We start from the raw sequence: 20,270 nt of genomic DNA, 5'->3' as shown, positions 1-20,270 counted from the left end.
AATATAATACTTTTTAATTTGTTAAATTATTAATATGTGTATAATTGATGTCATCCATTTGTGCATATTCTATTAAAACAGAAAAATTAAACAAAAAATAATAATAAATAAAATAATATAATATAAATAAAAACACACACAATGGTACATATATATATATATATATATATATGTGTACATTTATTTATTTATTTATCTATCCATAATGTATAGCCTTATGGATAATAAGTTTTATTTTTCACAAATAGTATATTTCCGAAATATAGTGCGCGCACTCATGATCAAAACATTTTTGAACAAAGAGCTTTTTCTTATAATTATAAATTATATATATATGATTTGATTTATGTGACCTATTTTTATTTTTACAAAATTTATTATCTTTCAAACTAATAATATATTCTTCATTATTTGATGTAAATGAGTGTACGAAATATTTTATTAAAAGAGATAAATCATCTTGACGAATTTCTTTAGAAAAAACATTTTTATATTCATTTAAAAGATCTATATAGAAATTTTCACTTTTTAGGAATAAATTATTGTAACTATCAAGATCATATTCATATATGTTTTTTTTTTTTGTACATATAGTATTATATTTATTTGAACCTTTTAATTGTACATTATTATTTATATTAATATAATTTTTGTCTTCAATTTTTAAATCGCACTTTGTATTATATGTTGGTTCATTTTTATCATTCTTCTCTTTTTGATTTTGATTTGGTTCGTTATTTTTATCTTTGCTTTCATTTTCCTTCTCAGAAATATTTGAAAGTTGACATATTTTCTTCGAATTTTCTAAAGAGAATTTCTCTTCAAAAGTATGTTCATTTGTTTCATTATATTTCTTCATATTAGAATTATCCTCCTTTATATAATTTTCAAATGCCATATTATTATATATTCGAACGATCTTATAAAAATAATCTTTTTTGATTTCATTCTGAAAACAATTGAGATATATTTTATTTTTTCTAAAGTTTTTATATAACTCAAAATTCCAGAAAAAGAGTATTTTTAAAATATTATGAAAATGTTCTAGATTTTGTATTACATATTTATCAAAGGTATTATTTTTAGGAATACATATATTTTTATGTTTTAATAATTTAAATGAATTATTTGAAGAATTCATATGATTGAATTTAAAATCAACATTTTTTATATTATCACTATTAATATAATGTATATTATTATTATTAATAATAATATTATGTATATTATTATTATTATTATTATTATTATTAATATTATGTGTATTATTAATATTAATATCATTTATATCATTATTGATTTGTTTCTTTTCATATAAATTTTCAAAATAATAATTCATGGTATTATTCAACAAATTTTTATTACAAAACCTACCTTCATTTATCTTATAATTTACATCACTTTTAAAATAAAAAGTAACTAAACTTTTGAGTATAATATCATTAATATCTGTTTTTTGATATTTCTTCACATTTTTTGTACTTAATAATAATTTATTTTTTTTGTTTTTCTTACTTGAAAAAATTAATCGGAAGTTTCGATTTTTACTATAGACTGAACTATCAATAATACATTTTAAAGTATGAATTTTATTATTATTTTTTTTTTTATATTCATTGTGTTCATAATTATAAGGTGTATTTTCAAAAAGTACAATTAGTTCTTCCATATATTTATCATCTTCTATTATAATATTTTCCTTCTCATTTATAAGTAATGAATTGTTTTCTTCATAATTATTATTTGTATTATCACAATCATTTAGTATAAGATCATTTTTACTAACAAAATTGTTTTTCTTTATATTTAACATATTCATATCATAAACCAAATTCTGATCAGAATTATCTTCTCTTTTAAAAGCATATAAAAGTACAATATAATTACAATATGACTTTTCCCCTTCTTTTAATTTCTCCAAATAATTTATATAATGTGTAATAATATCAACAAGTGAGTTCTTATACAAATGAAAATATCCTTTTGTTTTTTTTTCTTCACAATTATTTCTATTCATATTTTGAATGAAGGGGATTGACGTGGAATTGAAATTGATATGTTGAATGTCTGTAACTTCACTAAAGTCGTTTATTATTTTTTGTAAATCATCATCACAATGATTATTTTCTTCACAATTGTTGTTTTTATCACAATGATTATTTTCATCACAATGATTATTTTCATCACAATGATTATTTTCATCACAATGATTATTTTCTTCACTATGATTATTTTCTTTTTCATCAGAAAAATTTTGACTTTCCTTATTATTATTATATATTTCATTTGTGTCCACAAAACTTGTATTATTGTTTAATTCTACTAAATCTTCACATTCTATATAAACGGTTGTATGATTAACAAGAAAACAATTTTCACAGTATTTTATATGATCAGATATATGATTTAAAAATAAATCAACGAAGTGTTTTATAGAATTTTCATCATCAAAGAGTAAATAATTTTGTTCATATTCTTGAATATGTTCCTTCGGTTTGTTTTTTTCATTTTGTTTATTATGATTTCTTTTGTATTGTTTATTTTTATATTTATCATAAAATGGGTTGCCTGATTTTTGTTCCTTTTCATTTTGTGATATATAAAAATTACAATAATCTATTAAATATTCATAATAATCATTATTAAGTGTGTGTATATTTTTTATTATTATGTGAAAAGATACCTTTTTATTTGTTGAACTATCTAAAATCAAAATATCATTTAAACATATTTTTATGTTAAAATTTGAATATATAAATAAACAAAACTCGATAAGAAAAATAAACAATATAGATTCTTTATTTTCGTAATTATTTATTATGTCATATTCTATATCGAAATATAACCATCGTTTTTCATTAGTCAAAATAAGCTCATATAAATGCATATCAGGATTTCCATTAATTGAATTTTTGTTGTCTATGTCATGTTGTATTTGCTCATTAATTGTATTTTCTTTATTTATATTTTCATTTTTAACAAAATATATTTCATTTAATGACATGGCATAAAAACAATAATATTTTAAAAATGAATAAAATGATTCCAGAATAAAACATCTTTTCCCATTTTCCATTTCTTCTGTGTATATAATTATATCTGTATATCCACTTATATTTTTATCATTTATCAAATCATCATAATATGAAAGAACTTCATGTTGTTTATAAAAATATCTTTTCTTTATATTTTTTCTATCACATCCTTCATCATGTGTCTTAATTTTTCTTAGCAATTTATATTTCTCAATATTTTCTTCAAAGGTGCTTTTGCAGTTTTTCCTTTTTCCATAAAAACTTTCAGGATCTATAGCCATTATGAGATAACATATATTACATATGAATATATAAATATGTGTTACATGTATATTTACTTATTATTTATATAACTCTTAATTTGTTTCGGATTGAAAAAAAAAAAAAAAAAAAAAAAAAAAAATAGATAGCCAAAATAAAAAAAAAAATAATAGATAGCCAATATAAAAAAAAAAAAAATAGATAGCCAAAATATAAAAAAAAAATAGATAGCCAAAATATAAAAAAAAAATAGATAGCCAAAATAAAAAAAAAAAAACATAGACATATATTAAAAAAAAAAAAATTTTAATTATACACCTTAATCTCACCCGACGTACAATCTTTTGATTTTTTCTAATATTTTCTCATCAAACATTTTATCTTTTATTTCATCTCCTATCTATAAAAAGAAGATACATATACAAATATATGATGTATCTAAATTATACATATATGAAGGATAAATATTTGGATTGTGAAGTATACCTTATATACTGGATTTAAAATGATGAGATCGATAAATATGGTTTTATAAATGTCTTTAAGAAAATTTGATAAATTTGGAATATTTTTATGTGTAATTAAAACAAATTTGTAAGCTGAAAAGGGAAAAAAAAAAATATATATATATATATATATATATATTTATTTATTTATTTATATTTTTACATATTTATATTACTCTACCTGTTAATGTTTCTACGTAGTGTAATTTATAAAATGGAGTATTGAAACAATTAAAATTTCCGACATGTATATTTTCCTGTGTGTTTATATTATTTTGGGTTTGAATATTTGTATTAATAAGTTTAGGATTTGAATTTGATATAGATTTATATAAATTTTTCAATTTTTTATTTGGTTGTATATTAGAACATAAGTAATTGATAGCATAAATTGAACCTAGTAATAATTTTTCCGTCTCGTTTTTATTTGATTTTTTTTTTTTTTCCTGAGTATTATTATTTTTTAAATCAATACTATATATACACTGGTTTTTATAAAATATATAAAAGTAATAATACATATCACCCCACTTATCCGTTACTTGGGGAATTTTTTCATTTGATAATATCATTTGTAATTATTCAAAATATCGGAATAATAAAAGAACATACCAAAGTATGTAAATGGACTACACATAAAAAAAATATGTTATTATAACTGATTTAAATATATATATATATATATATATATATATATATATATATATGTATATATGTATTTATTTATTTATTTCGAAATACATATTTTGATATGATAACATTTTTATATTAAACTTTAATATATCCATAAAAAATAAATATTAAAAAATAACAAAAAATAAAAAATATAAAATAAAAAACAATAATTATACTGGCTTATAATATATACTTGTATGTAATTTAATTATGTTAACAATTATTCTTTTTATATACAATTTTTTTGTTTATATTATTTTTTAATTATTTTTTTCTTTTCTTATTTTATATTTAATTTATCATTTTATTTTTTTATTTCTTTATTTTATTTTATTTTTTTCTCTCTTATTTTTAAATATTTTTTTCTTTATATGTACTGAAAGAATTTGTAATATTATTTTAATTTGATGTATAAATATATACATATATATTATATATATATAATATTATATGTATATAAAGTCTTATTTATATATGATACATATATAAAAAATTTGCTACGAAACTTTTATTGAAATATAAAAATATTATTATAAAAAATTCGAACATATAATATATGTATACACAAATTCTACATATTTTTTATTATATATATATATATATATATATATATATATTATACACATTCATGTTATTTAAATATATGCAAATATTTTCATCATATATTTTTATGTAACATTTTAATAATTTTTTTATAGAATCTTTTTAATTAGTTTTATAAAATGTGCGTCAATATTAATCAAATAGAAATTATGTAATTCTTTTTCTTTTCTTTTCTTTTTTACTTTTATTATTTTTTTTTTTCATAATTTTTTTCTTTATTTTTTTTTCTATATATTTTTCATTTTAATTCTATTTATTTCATTTTTTTTTTTTTTTTTTTTTTTTTTTTATATTTACTTAATTTTTTTTTTTTTCTTTTATTGATTTTTTTTTTTTTTTTTTTTTTTTGTTCTTTTATTTTTTTCTTATATATATATATATATATATATATATATATATTTATTTATTTATTTATTTATTTATTTATTTATTGATTTACTTATTTTTTGTAATTTATATTTTTATTATTTTATTTTTTTGAAACGATGGTTTATTCATCAAATGATGATATACCATTAGATAATAGAAAAGATGTTATATTTAATAATGCAGAAAAAAAAAATATAAATTTCGATAAAAGAAGGAGTTGTGATTATGAATATGATGAAGAAGAAAATGATAAAATAATAAATGACGAAAGAATTATGAGTGGGGGAGAGGAAAAAATATATATGTCAAATATTGAAGGGAAAGAAAAAAATAATTTAAACGATTCTAATATTCTAGATAAAGGAAGAAGTAGAAGTTCTTCAAATAATGTTTTTAAAAATATTGATAAAGAAAATGATAGAAAAAAAAATGATGATATAAAAGACAAAGAAGAAAGCAATAATATCATTGAAGAAAAGGATTATTATGTTATGGATAAACAGATGAATATTTCGAATACACATAAAATAGATGTAGAAAATGAAAAGATAAAAAATATTCATTTTAGTATGAATAATGAAGAAAGTAATATTGATGATGAAAATAAAAAAGAAAATATATTTGATATAAAGAAGAGTATATCTTCCTATGGTAATATAAAAAATACAAGTGATAGTCATAAAAAAGGTTCTGTTCATAAAAGTGAAACAGAAAAGAAGGATATGAATCCTATATATGATGATAATAATTATGTATGGGATAAAAATGATGAAAATATGAAGTATGGAAAAAATCATATTAATAATAATAATAATAATAATAATGTAAAAAACAATGATAATAATATGTATTATGAAAACGATGAGAAGTTTTATAAAAGGGAATATATTTCAACAGATGAGCATATGAAAGTTGATAAGGAAATAGTAGAGATAAAGGATGAAAAGAAAGAACAAAAAAAACCTTCTATTTTAAATAAAGAAGAAAATGGAAAAAAAAATAAAGATCATGTAATACATAACGTTGAAGAGGCACCTGGATATGAATACAGTCATAATATTATTTACCATGAATTATATGTAGAGTTATTACATGTAAATAAAAATTTACAAAACGAGATTAAAAATTTAAAAAAGATTATTGAAATGCAGAAAATTTTAATTAAAAGTAAAGAAGAAGTTTTTCTAGATCATTTAAATGAAAAAAATAAAATGAGTAATAAGAAATTGATGAATCATAACTATTTCTTAAATTTCTTTAATAAAAAAAAAAAGAAAAGTAAAGAATACAAAACGTCTTTTAAAGAGGAATATGAAGAAGAGGAAGATGATGAAGATATTGGATATGTAGTTGATAGAAAGAAGCAAACATATTTCGATGTGAATAAAAATTATCATGGAGGAAAAAGGGAACTAGAAGAAGAAATTCATAATGTTTCTGAAGAACATTTTGATAAGAAAGGTTCTTATTTAGAATGTGAAAAAATATATAATGATGATGAAGATATGTTTGAATATGATATGGATGTAATATATGAAAAAGAGGAAAATAAAAATAACAAATATATAAAATTACCATCTATTGATAATAATGATTTTTCAGAAATGACTGATAGGGATATCGATTCATTATACGCATATAATAATAATAATAATAATAATAATAGGAACCATAACAAGAACAATAATAATAGTAATAACAATAGTAATATTATTAATATTGAAAAGAATGATGTTTATTTTTTTAATGATGAGAAAGAAGAAAGTAATTATTCAAGGAAATATGAATTTGAACAGTCCATGTTATATAATATTGAAGTAGAAGATGAATCTTGTAATAATTCTATGACTATACAAGAAATTACATGTTTAACATTTTGGTATGAAGAAATATTACCTTTAGTAAATAATGACAAAAAAAAGAATTTATTAATTAATAGAATGATAACAAATTATATGCCCAATTCAATAAAAGGATATTTTTGGGAAATGTGTATTAAAAATAAATTAAATCTTACTGAATATTTTGTTCAAATATTAATAAAAAATACGAATTTTATACAAGCATATGTATATACTAATAATAGACAATATCATAATCATGTTTCTAGATATTTTAAATCATTAATTGAATTAAGAAATAACAATTTACACATAAAAGAGGAAACAATTGAAAATGATCAGGATATTGAACAAAAACATGATGATAATAATATAATTTTTGATAGTAATAAATTTCATATAAATGATGTACATGATAAATTTGATGAACAAAATGATAATATATTTTATGAAACGCAAAATATGTTTGATCATAAAAATAAGGACCCATCAGATAATAAAAACGATAACCCTTCCGATAATAAAAAGGATAACCCTTCAGATAATAAAAAGGATAACCCTTCAGATAATAAAAAGGATAACCCTTATGATAATAAGAAGGATAATCCTTCAGATAATAAAAAGGATAACCCTTATGATAATAAAAAGGATAATCCTTCAGATAATAAAAAGGATAACCCTTATGATAATAAAAAGGATAATCCTTCAGATAATAAAAAGGATAACCCTTATGATAATAAAAAGGATAACCCTTATGATAATAAAAAGGATAACCCTTATGATAATAAAAAGGATAACCCTTATGATAATAAAAAGGATAACCCTTATGATAATAAAAAGGATAACCCTTATGATAATAAAAAGGATAACCCTTATGATAATAAAAAAGATGAAAATTTCTGTGATGACAAAAATGTTATTATTTATGATAATAATAAAGACAAAATGAGTAATATGCCAAATTCTAATGCTAACATAAACTTACTTCAAAAATTTTCAGTACAAAAATTTTTCTATCAAATATTAATAGATTTAGATAGAACTATGTATATAATAACAAAAAACAAGGAATATTTTGCAAAATATAATATCCAAACTGACAATGTATTGTCTTCTGTTAATTTATCGGATATGAAAAAAAAATTAAATACACTCTTACAAATGTATGTCCTTTTTAAGCCAGAACTAGGGTACGCCAAAGCAAACACGTTGAAAAAAAAAAAAAATATATATATATATATATATAATAGGGGAGTGATATATTTTTTTTTCCTATGCCCTTACGTAAATATATATTTATATATATATGTATTTTTTTTTTTTTTTTTTTTTTTTTATAGTTATGTACAAGGCATGTCATATATCGCACTGGTGTTTTTATTATATAGTAATTTAGAAAAGGCATTTGTCCATTTTGCAAATTTCATGGTAAATTTATTATCACTTGTTTTCCTTCACACATATGTACATGTATTAACATTTTTTTTTCATATCAAATATATTTTACCTTTTTATTTTTTTATTTATCCATTTATGTTTACAGGAAAGGAAAGATATTTATAATTTATATAGTTTTAATAAAGAAGAAATAAAAATTTATATTTATACTATTAAACAGATTCTTACGAAAAGAAATATAGAAGTATACAAAGAAATTGTCAAGCATTATAATATAGATAATATTTTTATTCAATGGATATATACAATCTTTTTAACGTAAGTATATATATATTAATATATGTATATTTTTTTTTTTTTTTTTTTTTGTTATGAGACCTATAATAATCGCTTGATTTTTTTTTCCGGGATTTTAGGTGTTTACCTTTTAACATTTATATAAGATTGTTTGACATATATACATTTAATGAAAAAATAATATACGAGGTAACAAAAAGAAAAAAAAAAAAAAAAAAAAAAATATATATATATATAATATATATGATATAAGAATGCCTACGCATCCTATTTGTTTTGTCATATCTATGGCATATTATTTTGATACATTTTTTTTTTTTACCAATCGTAGGTTATTATTTGCATATTCACCTATTTTAATAAATACCATCCTACTGATAATGTTGATATTATTATAAAAGATTTATCATCCTTTGCTTTTAATTCCTACATTAAGGTACACACACACAAAAAAAAAAAAATATTTATAAAATGAAATATTACCAACTAGCTAATAATGTGTAATATAATTATCTCCTTTGTCTATTTTTTTATATTTTTATTTTTTTTAAATTTTTTCTACAGGAGGAAAAATTTTGGAATTTGTTAAAAAAAATTAAAATAAAAAAGAGGAAAATCTTATACTATAAAGATAAATATTTTAACAAAATGAATAGCAAAGGTATATAAGAAAAAAAAAAAAAAAAAATGTAATAAACAATTTATCTATTTTTTTATAGTACAAAATGATTATAACTTTTCCTTTCTTTTTTTATAGATGATGATTGCAGCATAGAAAAATAAACTCCTATCTGTGAAGATAGAAAACTTATAAAGTTTTATAAAAAAAAAAAAAAAAAAATTAAAAAATAATAAAACAAAAAAATTTCTTGTATTTTTAATTTATTTTTTGTTTTATGTAATTTATTTATATTTAACCTATTCACTTTAATTATCATTTTTAATTCATTGATATAAAATAAAAATATAAGACGTGCATACAATGCTATTAATTTTAAATATATACTTATATTTATATATATTTTTTATGTTTTATAAAAAAAAAACCAAAATGCATAAATTGTTCTTTTTAAAAGATTTTGTTATTTTAAAAAATTAAAAATGTAAAAAATTCTTTTTTCTTGATAAATAAAAGATGAAGAAAATAAGAAAGTTTACTCAAATTTTACATAAAAAAGAAAAAAAAAGAAAAAAAAAAATTAGGTAAAAATATATAACAAAATAGCTTATTTTGAGATTAAAAATGGGGAAATATATATATATATATATATATATATATATATATATACATAAATTTATATGTACAATATATAAATCAATTATCACAAAAAAATAAAATAGATACATATGTATGTATAATACAAATATGCCATATTATTCTTTTTTTACATTGTCATTCAAATGGGAACTCAAAAAAAATGACAAATCAAAAATTTTCTCCTCCCCATTTTCTTCTGTTTTAACTATATTCGTAGAAGGGTTAGCATATTTTTGAATAAAATTTACAAATGATATTAAATTCCCATAAAACTTTATATATTCATTAACCTATAAAGAAAAAAAAAATTAAAAATTACATACATATATATATATATATATATATGTGTGCTTTTTCTTATTTCTTTAGTATCACTTCTTTTTTATATTATCAAATTAAAAAAAAAAAAAAAAATGCGTTGTACCTTTTTAAGTTCTTTTTTTAAGTCAAGATAAATAGGAACCAGATGTTTATATTCAAAATCCTCTTCATCAAATTGATCTCTTTTTAAATATGCTTCTACCTTATCATATTCCTCTTTAACAATTTTATATATATAATCAATATTTGAATTTTCTTTAAATTCTTCCAAATAGTATTTAAATCGTACAATTAAAAATATAGAGAAACAATCAAATTTTGGCAAATTTAATTTTCTGTTAAGGAGAAAATAAATAATAAATAAATAAATAAATAAATAAATAAATATATATATATATATATATATATATATATATATATATATATATATATATTTAAGACAATTTTTATATACAACAAATATGTTGACATTATTTTTTTAAACACATTTTAAATTTACCTATTTTGTAGCAATGCAAAATTGGTTAATGTTTTCCAAGGGTCTGTATTTTTATCCTTATCGAACTGAATAATTTTATAAACATTCGTTTCGTTAATATATGAAGATATATCAATTTTTACTAATTTCTCAAAGGTTATTTTATTTGTTATTTTAAAAGAATATACATCCGTATTATATATTAAATCTAAAGACAAGTAGAAATTACTTATATTTGGCTTTGTAAGGTTTTTATAAAGCTCATTAAAGTTGTGTAATAATGAATCTATTGTGCCCGTGTTATTATCCAATTCGTCACCTTCAGATATAACATTATTCGTTTTATTTGTGGAAGATATGTTATGCCCATGGCTAGATGTTAACTTATTTAGAATGAAATCAAAATTGTGAAATTGTTTAATATGATCTATAACATATTCCTGGGTAGTTTTTTTATTTGAATATACATAGTTTAATCTTAGATAAGTTTCAAGTATTAAATATAATCTATCCAAAAATAAAAATATAAAAAAATTGATTATATACATATCAATAGATTCTATATTTGTGAACTGACTTATCCATCTAAGGAAATTTTTTCTTTTATATTTAAATAATTTTTCTCTTTGATCACAATATTTTTTATATTCAATTTCATTTAAGCTTTTGGATAAAATACTTCTAAATCTGATTCTATATCCATATCTTTTGTTATCAAATAAATTTTGCATAATTGTTGTTATATCTTTATTTTTAAAAAATTCTTTGTGTAATTCCTTTTTTACATATTTATTTAAGTCTGATAGAATTGTTATATTATCCAATTCGCTATTAAATGAATCATCATTATCTTTTTCCATTTTTATATGAACATCATTATTATCACAATTGATTTTGTAATCTAATTGACTTGTTTTTGTTTTATTATTTTCTGAAATAAAATCATTTTTATTACACGAAGCATTTTGTTCTTCATATACATTTGATATATTATTATGAACACTTTTATTTTCTGCAAATATTTCATTTTGCGCCTTACATATATTATTAGAATTAACAGATTGTTCTTTTCTTTCATTTGAATTTTTTTCATTTATATTTTCTTCTACGTCATCCATTGAATTTATTTCTTCTACATTTGGAATATTTTTATTTCCTACATTTTCTGATAAAGATGATGCATCATTTCCCCATCTCATATTGTATTTTTTCTCAAAATTATGAAATTCGAATGGAAATAACTTTTTTAAAAATAACAAGAGATTTTTATTTTTCTGTTCCTTCTTATATTCGTAGGAAAATTTCTTGAATATAATATAACATAAAATATTCATATATAAATGTAACGCTTTAATAAATTCAAAATTATCTTCTAATTTGTAAAGACGCAAAATTCTAGCTATATAATTTTTTAAATTTAAATCATAATTTACCTGAATTGGTCAGGACAAAAAAAAAAAATATATATATATATATATATATAAAATGATAAAAAAAAAAAAATAATAATAATAACAAATATCTAGCTAATTATTAAAGATAATAATTTATTAAATATATATATATATATATATTTATTTATTTATTTATTTATATTTACTGATTGTATTTTTAAAAATATCTTACATTGGTGTAATCAATAAGGATGTGATCATAGTACGGTCTATTACTTTTTGTCTTACTTTTTTCATTACTTTTCTCAGTTTTAATATTTTTTATTTTATGTACTGCAAAATGGGTGAGCAATGGAAATATATATATATATTTATATATATATATATATATTTTAATTATGTATTAATAAGCACATGATTCTTTTTTTAATATATTGATATGCTTTTTCAACTTACACGAATGTTTGTTCTTCTTTCTGATGTAAAAAATCAATTTACGTTTTTGATCTTTTGTCAACTGTTCCATTAATTCTGCCCATTCTTTCTTACTTTTGTTCTTTAAACTAAAATAAATGCTTTTAATTTTATCATCGTCCATTGTGGTATAATAAATATATAATATTGTAGTAAATTAATAAATGTAAATGTATATATATATATATATATATATATATATTTATTTATTTATTTATTTTTATTTTTTTGGAGGATATATGTAAAGGGTGAATTTTTATGAATATCATTTTGAAGTATGTACTTATTTTATTAAAATAGAACAAACAAATGGAATTTTATAAGTGACTATACTACATTTGTTTTATTTTAAAATATAGTACGCAAATAAAAATAAATAAATAAATAAATAAATATATATATATATATATATATATATATAATGTTATATTTTTATTATTACGTCAATTTTACGTGTGATTTATATTATAATAATATATTTAATCTTTTCAAGGTATTATGATGTGGGTAACTAATTATATATATATATATATATACATTTTTTGAATTGCCCGAAGAGAATCAATAATTTTGTATTCATATATATATTACATTTTATTTAATCATATAATTTTTTTTTTTTCTTTTTAAAGTTAGAAATTATAAGAAGATCAAAATAGTTGTAAAACCAAAATAACAATAATGAAAAACATAATATCAACACAAATGTATTGGAAAAAAAAAAAAAAAAAAATTAAATATATATAAATATATAATATTATATATATTAATTTATATATGTATTATATATATATATATATATATATATATATATATATATATACCCCATATATGTTATAATATGCATTATAGTCTTATAATTTACTTAAAAAAAAAAAAAAATTATAATAATAATATGGTATAATTATATTTGAACACTACATTTTATAAAATGTAGTAACTAAAAAGAAAATTGATAATATATTTCTCTTATATATATATATATATATATATATATATCGCGGTAAAATAAGAAACATATTATTTTCAATATAAAATTCAAATATAAAAAATATGTATATTATATATATACATATGAAAAAATAAAACCTTAAAAAAAAAAAAATTAATGTACACTAAAATTTATATATAAATATATAAAAATTAAAAACTATTAAACATATACATAATTGTATATATATACCATCATTTTATTATTAAATTATTATAATAATGATAAAATGGATGGATGTACATTATTTCCATATAATAATATATATATGTACATATATAAGATTATAATGTTATCAAATATATATTATATATTAATATGAAAAAATGATATTTTAATTAATAAAAGTAATAATATTATAATATTTGAAATGATTCACTATAATGCAATTTAATTCGAATTACATATATATATAAATATATATATATGTAAATATTATTACGTTTGTGTATTTATTGCTATTTTGTATTTTTTTTTTAGAGTTCATCTGAACTGTTAAGTAGATTATTTAAAAAGCTTTCATACCATTTATTATTAACGGTTAATTTTTTTAATTCTTCTTGATCAATATTAATACCCATAAAATTGGTAGCTTTTTGTAACATATCTAAGTGTGCTTTACTATTACTTATGTTAACTTGAACTTTTGGTTTGATTGTTCCGTCCTCTGCTTGTACTTGTTCGATTTGAATTTCATCCATTAATGAGTTGGTTATATCACTATTATTAGTATAATCTATGAATTTGAGCATACCTATTAATATTTGGTTTAATTTATTTTTAACTTGTTCATCTTTTAATTTTTCTTTGTTAATTTTCATAAGACCTGCTAATTTTTCTAACATTTCATTGTGTCCTTCGGTATCTTTTATTATATCATCAATAGATTTTTTTTCTTCACTATTTTCATTATCTTTCATTTTTTGGATAGTTTTTCTTAAGAAAGATTTAACCATTTTTTTTTCTGAAGTTTCGTTTTTGGAATTTAGTATATTTTGTAAGTACATATAAAATTTAATCATTTCTTGAAGATCATTAGGATTAATTAAATTACTAAATAAATTACTATTATCCATAGCTTTCTTTGCTGGTTTTTTATTATTCATATTATTGTTAGCTTCCATTTTTTCTTTCATAAATTGTTTTTGCATTTCATTAAATAATTCTCTTGCTTCTTCAACTTTATTCTGATTTATTAATTCTTTTATTTTATCCATATCTGGAAAATTCATCATATTCTGATAATTCCCATTTTTTACATCATTCTTTACAGTGTTTAATATATTTTTACTTTCGGTCCTTCCATAATATCCTTTTATGAGTAAAATATAGAAAAATAATAAAGCGGTAACTTTGTTAACACTCAACATTTTGTATTAAAATAAAAAAATAAATAAATAAATTTAAATTGAATTGAATTGGATTAAATTAAATTGATTCTTAAGAGAAAAAAAAAAAAAATTTAAATATGTAGTTTTAAATATTTTGCGTGTAATTATATATATTTACTCTTATAATATTATACAAATATATATTTGTAATGAACTACACTAATGGACATATATATATATATATATATATATATATATATATATATTTATTTATTTACATATATATTTATATATTTGTTTATTTATTTATTATAAATTATACTTACAAATATATATAAAAATGGGGGAAAAAAAAAATTATTCTTTAAATATAAATATATAATTGTGTTTTATAAAAAAAAAAAAAAACTCTCAACTGTCTGAAGTAAATTATATTCATAAAATATATATGATTTATTTCTATTGCTTAGGATTATTATTTATAAAGTTTAACATATATATATAATTTTTTTTGGTATATATAATACAAACATGTTAATATATATATATATATATATATATATATTAATTATGCGAAAAAAAAAAAAAAAATTATATAATAAAAAAATATATTATTATAATTTACATAAATATATTATATATATTATAATTTATTTATTAATTAATTTATTTAATTTTATATATAATTTTAAAATTTTTATAAATTTATAATTTTTTATAAATATGTAAAAAAAAAAAAAAAAAAAAAATATACATAATAATTATATGTTTAAATAAATATACATGCTAGCTTGAAAATACACTTTTTTTTTTTCTTTTTTTTTTTTTTTTTTTTTTCCTTATAAGTTTGGTTTCATTTTTTTTGTTTTTTTTTTTTTTTTCTTTCTTTGAGAACTTTATATATAATTATTTTTAATATATAAAAAAAATATAAATATAGGAATTTATGTATATATATATATATATATATATATATATATTAATATATATAATAATAAAATATAGAGAACGCTGAATATTGTAATATATATATATAATATATAATATATAATTATATGTATGTATATATATATATATATATATATATATATAATATTATTATAATACGTATAAATATATGAATATGTTCGTATATAAATTAAGATAAAAAAAATGCATGTTCTTATAATATTGTCACTAATAGATGCATGCAATCATTCCATTTTTTTGATGGTTAATAAATATAAAATAAATAAAAAATTCCTTAGAAAAAATTATTATTATTATTTTATATAATAAATATATATATAAAAGGGTTTATGATGTCATTTCAATATAATATTATATGTGTTTTGTTATATAAATATGATTATTAAATCTTTAAATATATTATATTATATATATATATATATATATATATATATATATATATAATATATGTATCATATATTACGGCCTTAAAAAGAAAAGAGGATGTTTATAATTAATTGTATATATATATAATACATAGAATCAACTCTAATAAATTATTCATTAATATAAAAAAAAAAAAAAAAAGGAAAGTAAATAAAGAAAAATCATTCAATTATCATAATATTAATATATATATAATATATATATATATATATATATATATAATTATATATATACATTAAATATAAATAAATTATTACCTTTGTTTATTTGTTCTCTAAAAAAAAATAATAAATAAATTAGGGTTTCTTTCTTTTTCAATTATTTTTTATAGGAGAAAAAGAATGTACGTATGATGTTGAAAATTAATTCTCAATTTTTTTTTTTTTTTTTTTAATTAATTATTTATTTCAATTTATACGTATATATATTTATATATAAGTATTTTTTTTTTTTTTTTTTTTTATATATATAAATATTTTAAAAGAAATATTATTATATAGATAAAATTTGTATTAAAGAATAATCATTTTTTTTTTTTTTTTTTCTAATTTGTAATATATTTATATTTTTAAAATTAGAAAAAAAGAAAATATATATATATTATATATATATATATATATATATATTATAATAATAAAATTAAAAAAAGAAAGGACATAAAAAAAAATATATTATATATTATGTTTATATTTACATAATTTATATTATATATATTTTTTATATTTTTTTAATTTTTTTTTTTTCTTTTCTATATGAAAAATTTTAATATATTTTTAATTATTTTAACATTTTAATATTTTAATATATTATATATTTTTTTATATATTTCCTTGTTATTTTGTTAATATATATATTTATTTTTTATATTAATAAAAATATAGATAATTAAAAAATATATATATATATATATATATAATATTTTGTAGGTCCGATAATTTAGTTTGTTTTTTAATATTATAATTAAATTTAGAAAATACATATTTTTATTTTATAACAAAAGGAAATTCATTTATCTTCTTTTTGTTTTTTCCTGTATATAATAAATATAAAATATATATATGTATATATGTATATTATATTTTTATATGCATTTTTTTTTTTTTTTTTATTATTATTATTTAATCTAAATGCAAAATTTTGTATAATTAAATTGTATCCATGTGTTTTTATATATATGTAGGGTTTAAGATTTTATAGATTTAGTTAGATTTTAATAGTATTTATATATATATATATATTATGACATTTTGTATGTTTATATAATTTGTATTTTTTTTTAATACGACTTTATTAAAATACATAATGCATAGTAAATTTACCTTTAGCAATTTTGTTTTTTTTTTTTTGTTATGTTTTGTAGAAATATTTGAATCGTTTATAAAAAAAAAAATAATTAAAAATATATAAGATAAAAGATATAGCTTTGTTCCTTTCTTTCTTCTTTTTTTTAATATATACACATATATTTTTGTTTTGTTAGTAGTAGATTTTAATTTTTTATTATTTATATATTTATTAATTTATTTATAATGGTACCTATAAGTTTATCACAGCCACGCACACATAATATATGTATATATATGTATATAAAAAGAAGAGAAAAAGGGAAAATAAATTATACATAAATGAATATAATATAATATAATATAATATAATATAATATAATATAATATAATATAATATAATATAATATAATATATATGTATAGATTATATTTTTTTTTTTTTTTTTTTTTTTTTATAAATTAATTTATATATATATGTATATATATATATATATACAAGTACCAATGAAGATTTTATTTAATAATACTTTTGAACTCTTTTGTTTATTTGTTTTTGTAACATGGGCATTATTTTTAAACAATAATGGGATATTATATCCAGTGCATTGTTTAAAAAGTGCGGGGGATACTTACGTAGATACCTTGAGAGGTTCCAATTTTAATAATGAATTTATTGATTTATTAAGTACAAGAGATATATGTAATACTATAAAAAATTATATAACTAGGGAGCAGATAAAGTGTGCTATAAGTTATGATGTTCTTAATATTAGTAATATAATAAATTCCCTTGAGAAAACATTATTAAGAGATCATAATATAATTATAAATGGTAAAGAAGATATTTTAAAAAAATATCTGAACACCTTTTTGACATTATATATAAAAAGACAGAGTGAAGATGTAAATAATTTTATAAAAAAGTTTAGTAATAGTAAATTGGATGTAGTAATAAATTATAGATATTATGAAGAGAAATTTTTAAGTGAATATGAAGAAATTGATAGCTTAAAAAAAGGGTTTTCAAATCATATTAGTGAAATAAAAGATATATTAAATAATATTAGTTCATCTAATAATTATAAAAAGAAAAGTGGTGTTATATATTTTCCTGATGTAAAAGAGACATTATATTCGAAGATACAAATTTTAAAAGAAATTTTATGTAAATTGAGAAATAAAGTTTCTTTTATGTATAATATTAATTTCGCATTAGATGAATTTAAAGAAAATTTTGATAAACAAGTATATAATTTTAAAGGTAAAGAAGGTTTAAATGATTTCGTAAGAATCACATCAGATATTACAAACCCAACATCCACTTTTACAAATGTGGTTGATATAAATAAATTTAATGTAAATACCCAAATGGATGAAATTCAAAATGGTACTCTTAGTAAAGAACATCTTAATGATTTTAGACGTAATATTATTAACCTGGATGTACATATTCGTGATCCTAGTTCCTTTTGTGTAAACCAAGTGGAAAACCCCACTGAAATGAATATAAACAACCCTTGTAATAATAATGATGGGAACAATATAAATTGTAAGGACCTCGTAGAAGAAGATGCGATGCTTAATCATTTTTCTTTTCTATTACATCATTTGGAAAAAATGACATGTATTTTAATATTTAGTCTTAAAAACAAAATATCGAGTGCTAGAGATGATATTCAAAAAGATATAAATAAGATGGAGAGTGAATTAATTAATGTATCTAATGAAATAAATCGTTTAGATATTGTTGTTGATGTACCACAACATCATATTTTAAATTACCATAATAAAAATGAAAATAAGGTTTTTAATCTTATGAATATAAAAAATGAATATTATGAATATTTAGGTGGACACAATAAAATAAATAATAATTTCGATGATTTTGATAATACATTAATGTTATTAGAAAGAAAAACTAATTGGATAAAAGATCAAAATATTATGACATATGGTGATAGAGAAGATATACATGAAGCCATAAGTTCTACCTTAGAAATGATTGATAAGTTAAAAGATATGTATGTTACGGAGAATTTTAATTTATTAATAACATACGAAAATTTATATAAAGAAATAAATTTGTTCTTATATAATAAACAATATAATATAAGCGAGGAAGCTTATATATATGCATGGAATTCGTTAGAAAATTTTAAAGGCAAAAAATTACTGACTGAAGGTATTGACAGACTTTTAGGTTCCGTTATGTCAATATCTTATGTAATAAAATATGTAAAGGTAGCAAATAAACATTTGAATCCACAAATATGTTTTAATTTAAATAAATTATCTAATGCATTTATGAATATAGAAGAAAAATTAGTTTTATATAGAAATCAATTTTATAGATTAAAT

General features: G+C 17.7%; 6 protein-coding genes across 6 annotated transcripts in view; 2 read left to right on the top strand and 4 right to left on the bottom strand.

Annotated features, from left to right (window-relative positions):
- Positions 1–238: 238 nt before the first annotated feature.
- PF3D7_1405300 (conserved Plasmodium protein, unknown function) lies at positions 239–3,316 on the bottom strand (the record flags this gene model as incomplete). Its single annotated transcript, XM_001348187.1, has 1 exon — positions 239–3,316. The coding sequence occupies one exon, from the start codon at positions 3,314–3,316 to the stop codon at positions 239–241; it is 3,078 nt and encodes a 1,025-aa protein (XP_001348223.1).
- A 305-nt stretch (positions 3,317–3,621) lies between these two features.
- PF3D7_1405200 (trafficking protein particle complex subunit 1, putative) lies at positions 3,622–4,374 on the bottom strand (the record flags this gene model as incomplete). The annotated part of the gene is made up of 3 exons (XM_001348186.1): positions 3,622–3,696; positions 3,783–3,895; positions 3,984–4,374. The coding sequence occupies 3 exons, from the start codon at positions 4,372–4,374 to the stop codon at positions 3,622–3,624; spliced, it is 579 nt and encodes a 192-aa protein (XP_001348222.1).
- Positions 4,375–5,565: 1,191 nt separating this feature from the next.
- PF3D7_1405100 (GTPase-activating protein, putative) lies at positions 5,566–9,768 on the top strand (the record flags this gene model as incomplete). Its single annotated transcript, XM_001348185.2, has 7 exons — positions 5,566–8,480; positions 8,631–8,718; positions 8,834–9,006; positions 9,105–9,174; positions 9,317–9,421; positions 9,550–9,646; positions 9,743–9,768. The coding sequence occupies 7 exons, from the start codon at positions 5,566–5,568 to the stop codon at positions 9,766–9,768; spliced, it is 3,474 nt and encodes a 1,157-aa protein (XP_001348221.2).
- Positions 9,769–10,359: 591 nt separating this feature from the next.
- PF3D7_1405000 (conserved Plasmodium protein, unknown function) lies at positions 10,360–13,034 on the bottom strand (the record flags this gene model as incomplete). Its single annotated transcript, XM_001348184.1, has 5 exons — positions 10,360–10,533; positions 10,668–10,899; positions 11,064–12,475; positions 12,669–12,769; positions 12,893–13,034. 5 exons carry the CDS (start codon positions 13,032–13,034, stop codon positions 10,360–10,362), a joined length of 2,061 nt encoding a protein of 686 aa, XP_001348220.1.
- Positions 13,035–14,377: 1,343 nt separating this feature from the next.
- Positions 14,378–15,271, bottom strand: PF3D7_1404900 (conserved Plasmodium protein, unknown function; the record flags this gene model as incomplete). Its single annotated transcript, XM_001348183.1, has 1 exon — positions 14,378–15,271. One exon carries the CDS (start codon positions 15,269–15,271, stop codon positions 14,378–14,380), a length of 894 nt encoding a protein of 297 aa, XP_001348219.1.
- Positions 15,272–18,416: 3,145 nt separating this feature from the next.
- PF3D7_1404800 (conserved Plasmodium protein, unknown function) overlaps positions 18,417–20,270 on the top strand; it is a gene marked incomplete at both ends in the record, with an annotated part of 2,865 nt that continues 1,011 nt past the window's right edge. Inside the window, one exon of the mRNA XM_001348182.2 lies at positions 18,417–20,270. This exon is cut by the window's right edge and continues 1,011 nt beyond it. Within this exon, the coding sequence (XP_001348218.2) occupies positions 18,417–20,270 (1,854 nt within the window).

Source organism: Plasmodium falciparum (genome assembly GCF_000002765.6).
Source record: "Plasmodium falciparum 3D7 genome assembly, chromosome: 14".
In the NCBI taxonomy this organism is placed as follows: domain Eukaryota; phylum Apicomplexa; class Aconoidasida; order Haemosporida; family Plasmodiidae; genus Plasmodium; species Plasmodium falciparum.
The sequence above is the reverse complement of the archived record's forward strand: the minus strand, read 5'-3'. Positions and strand labels throughout refer to the sequence as shown.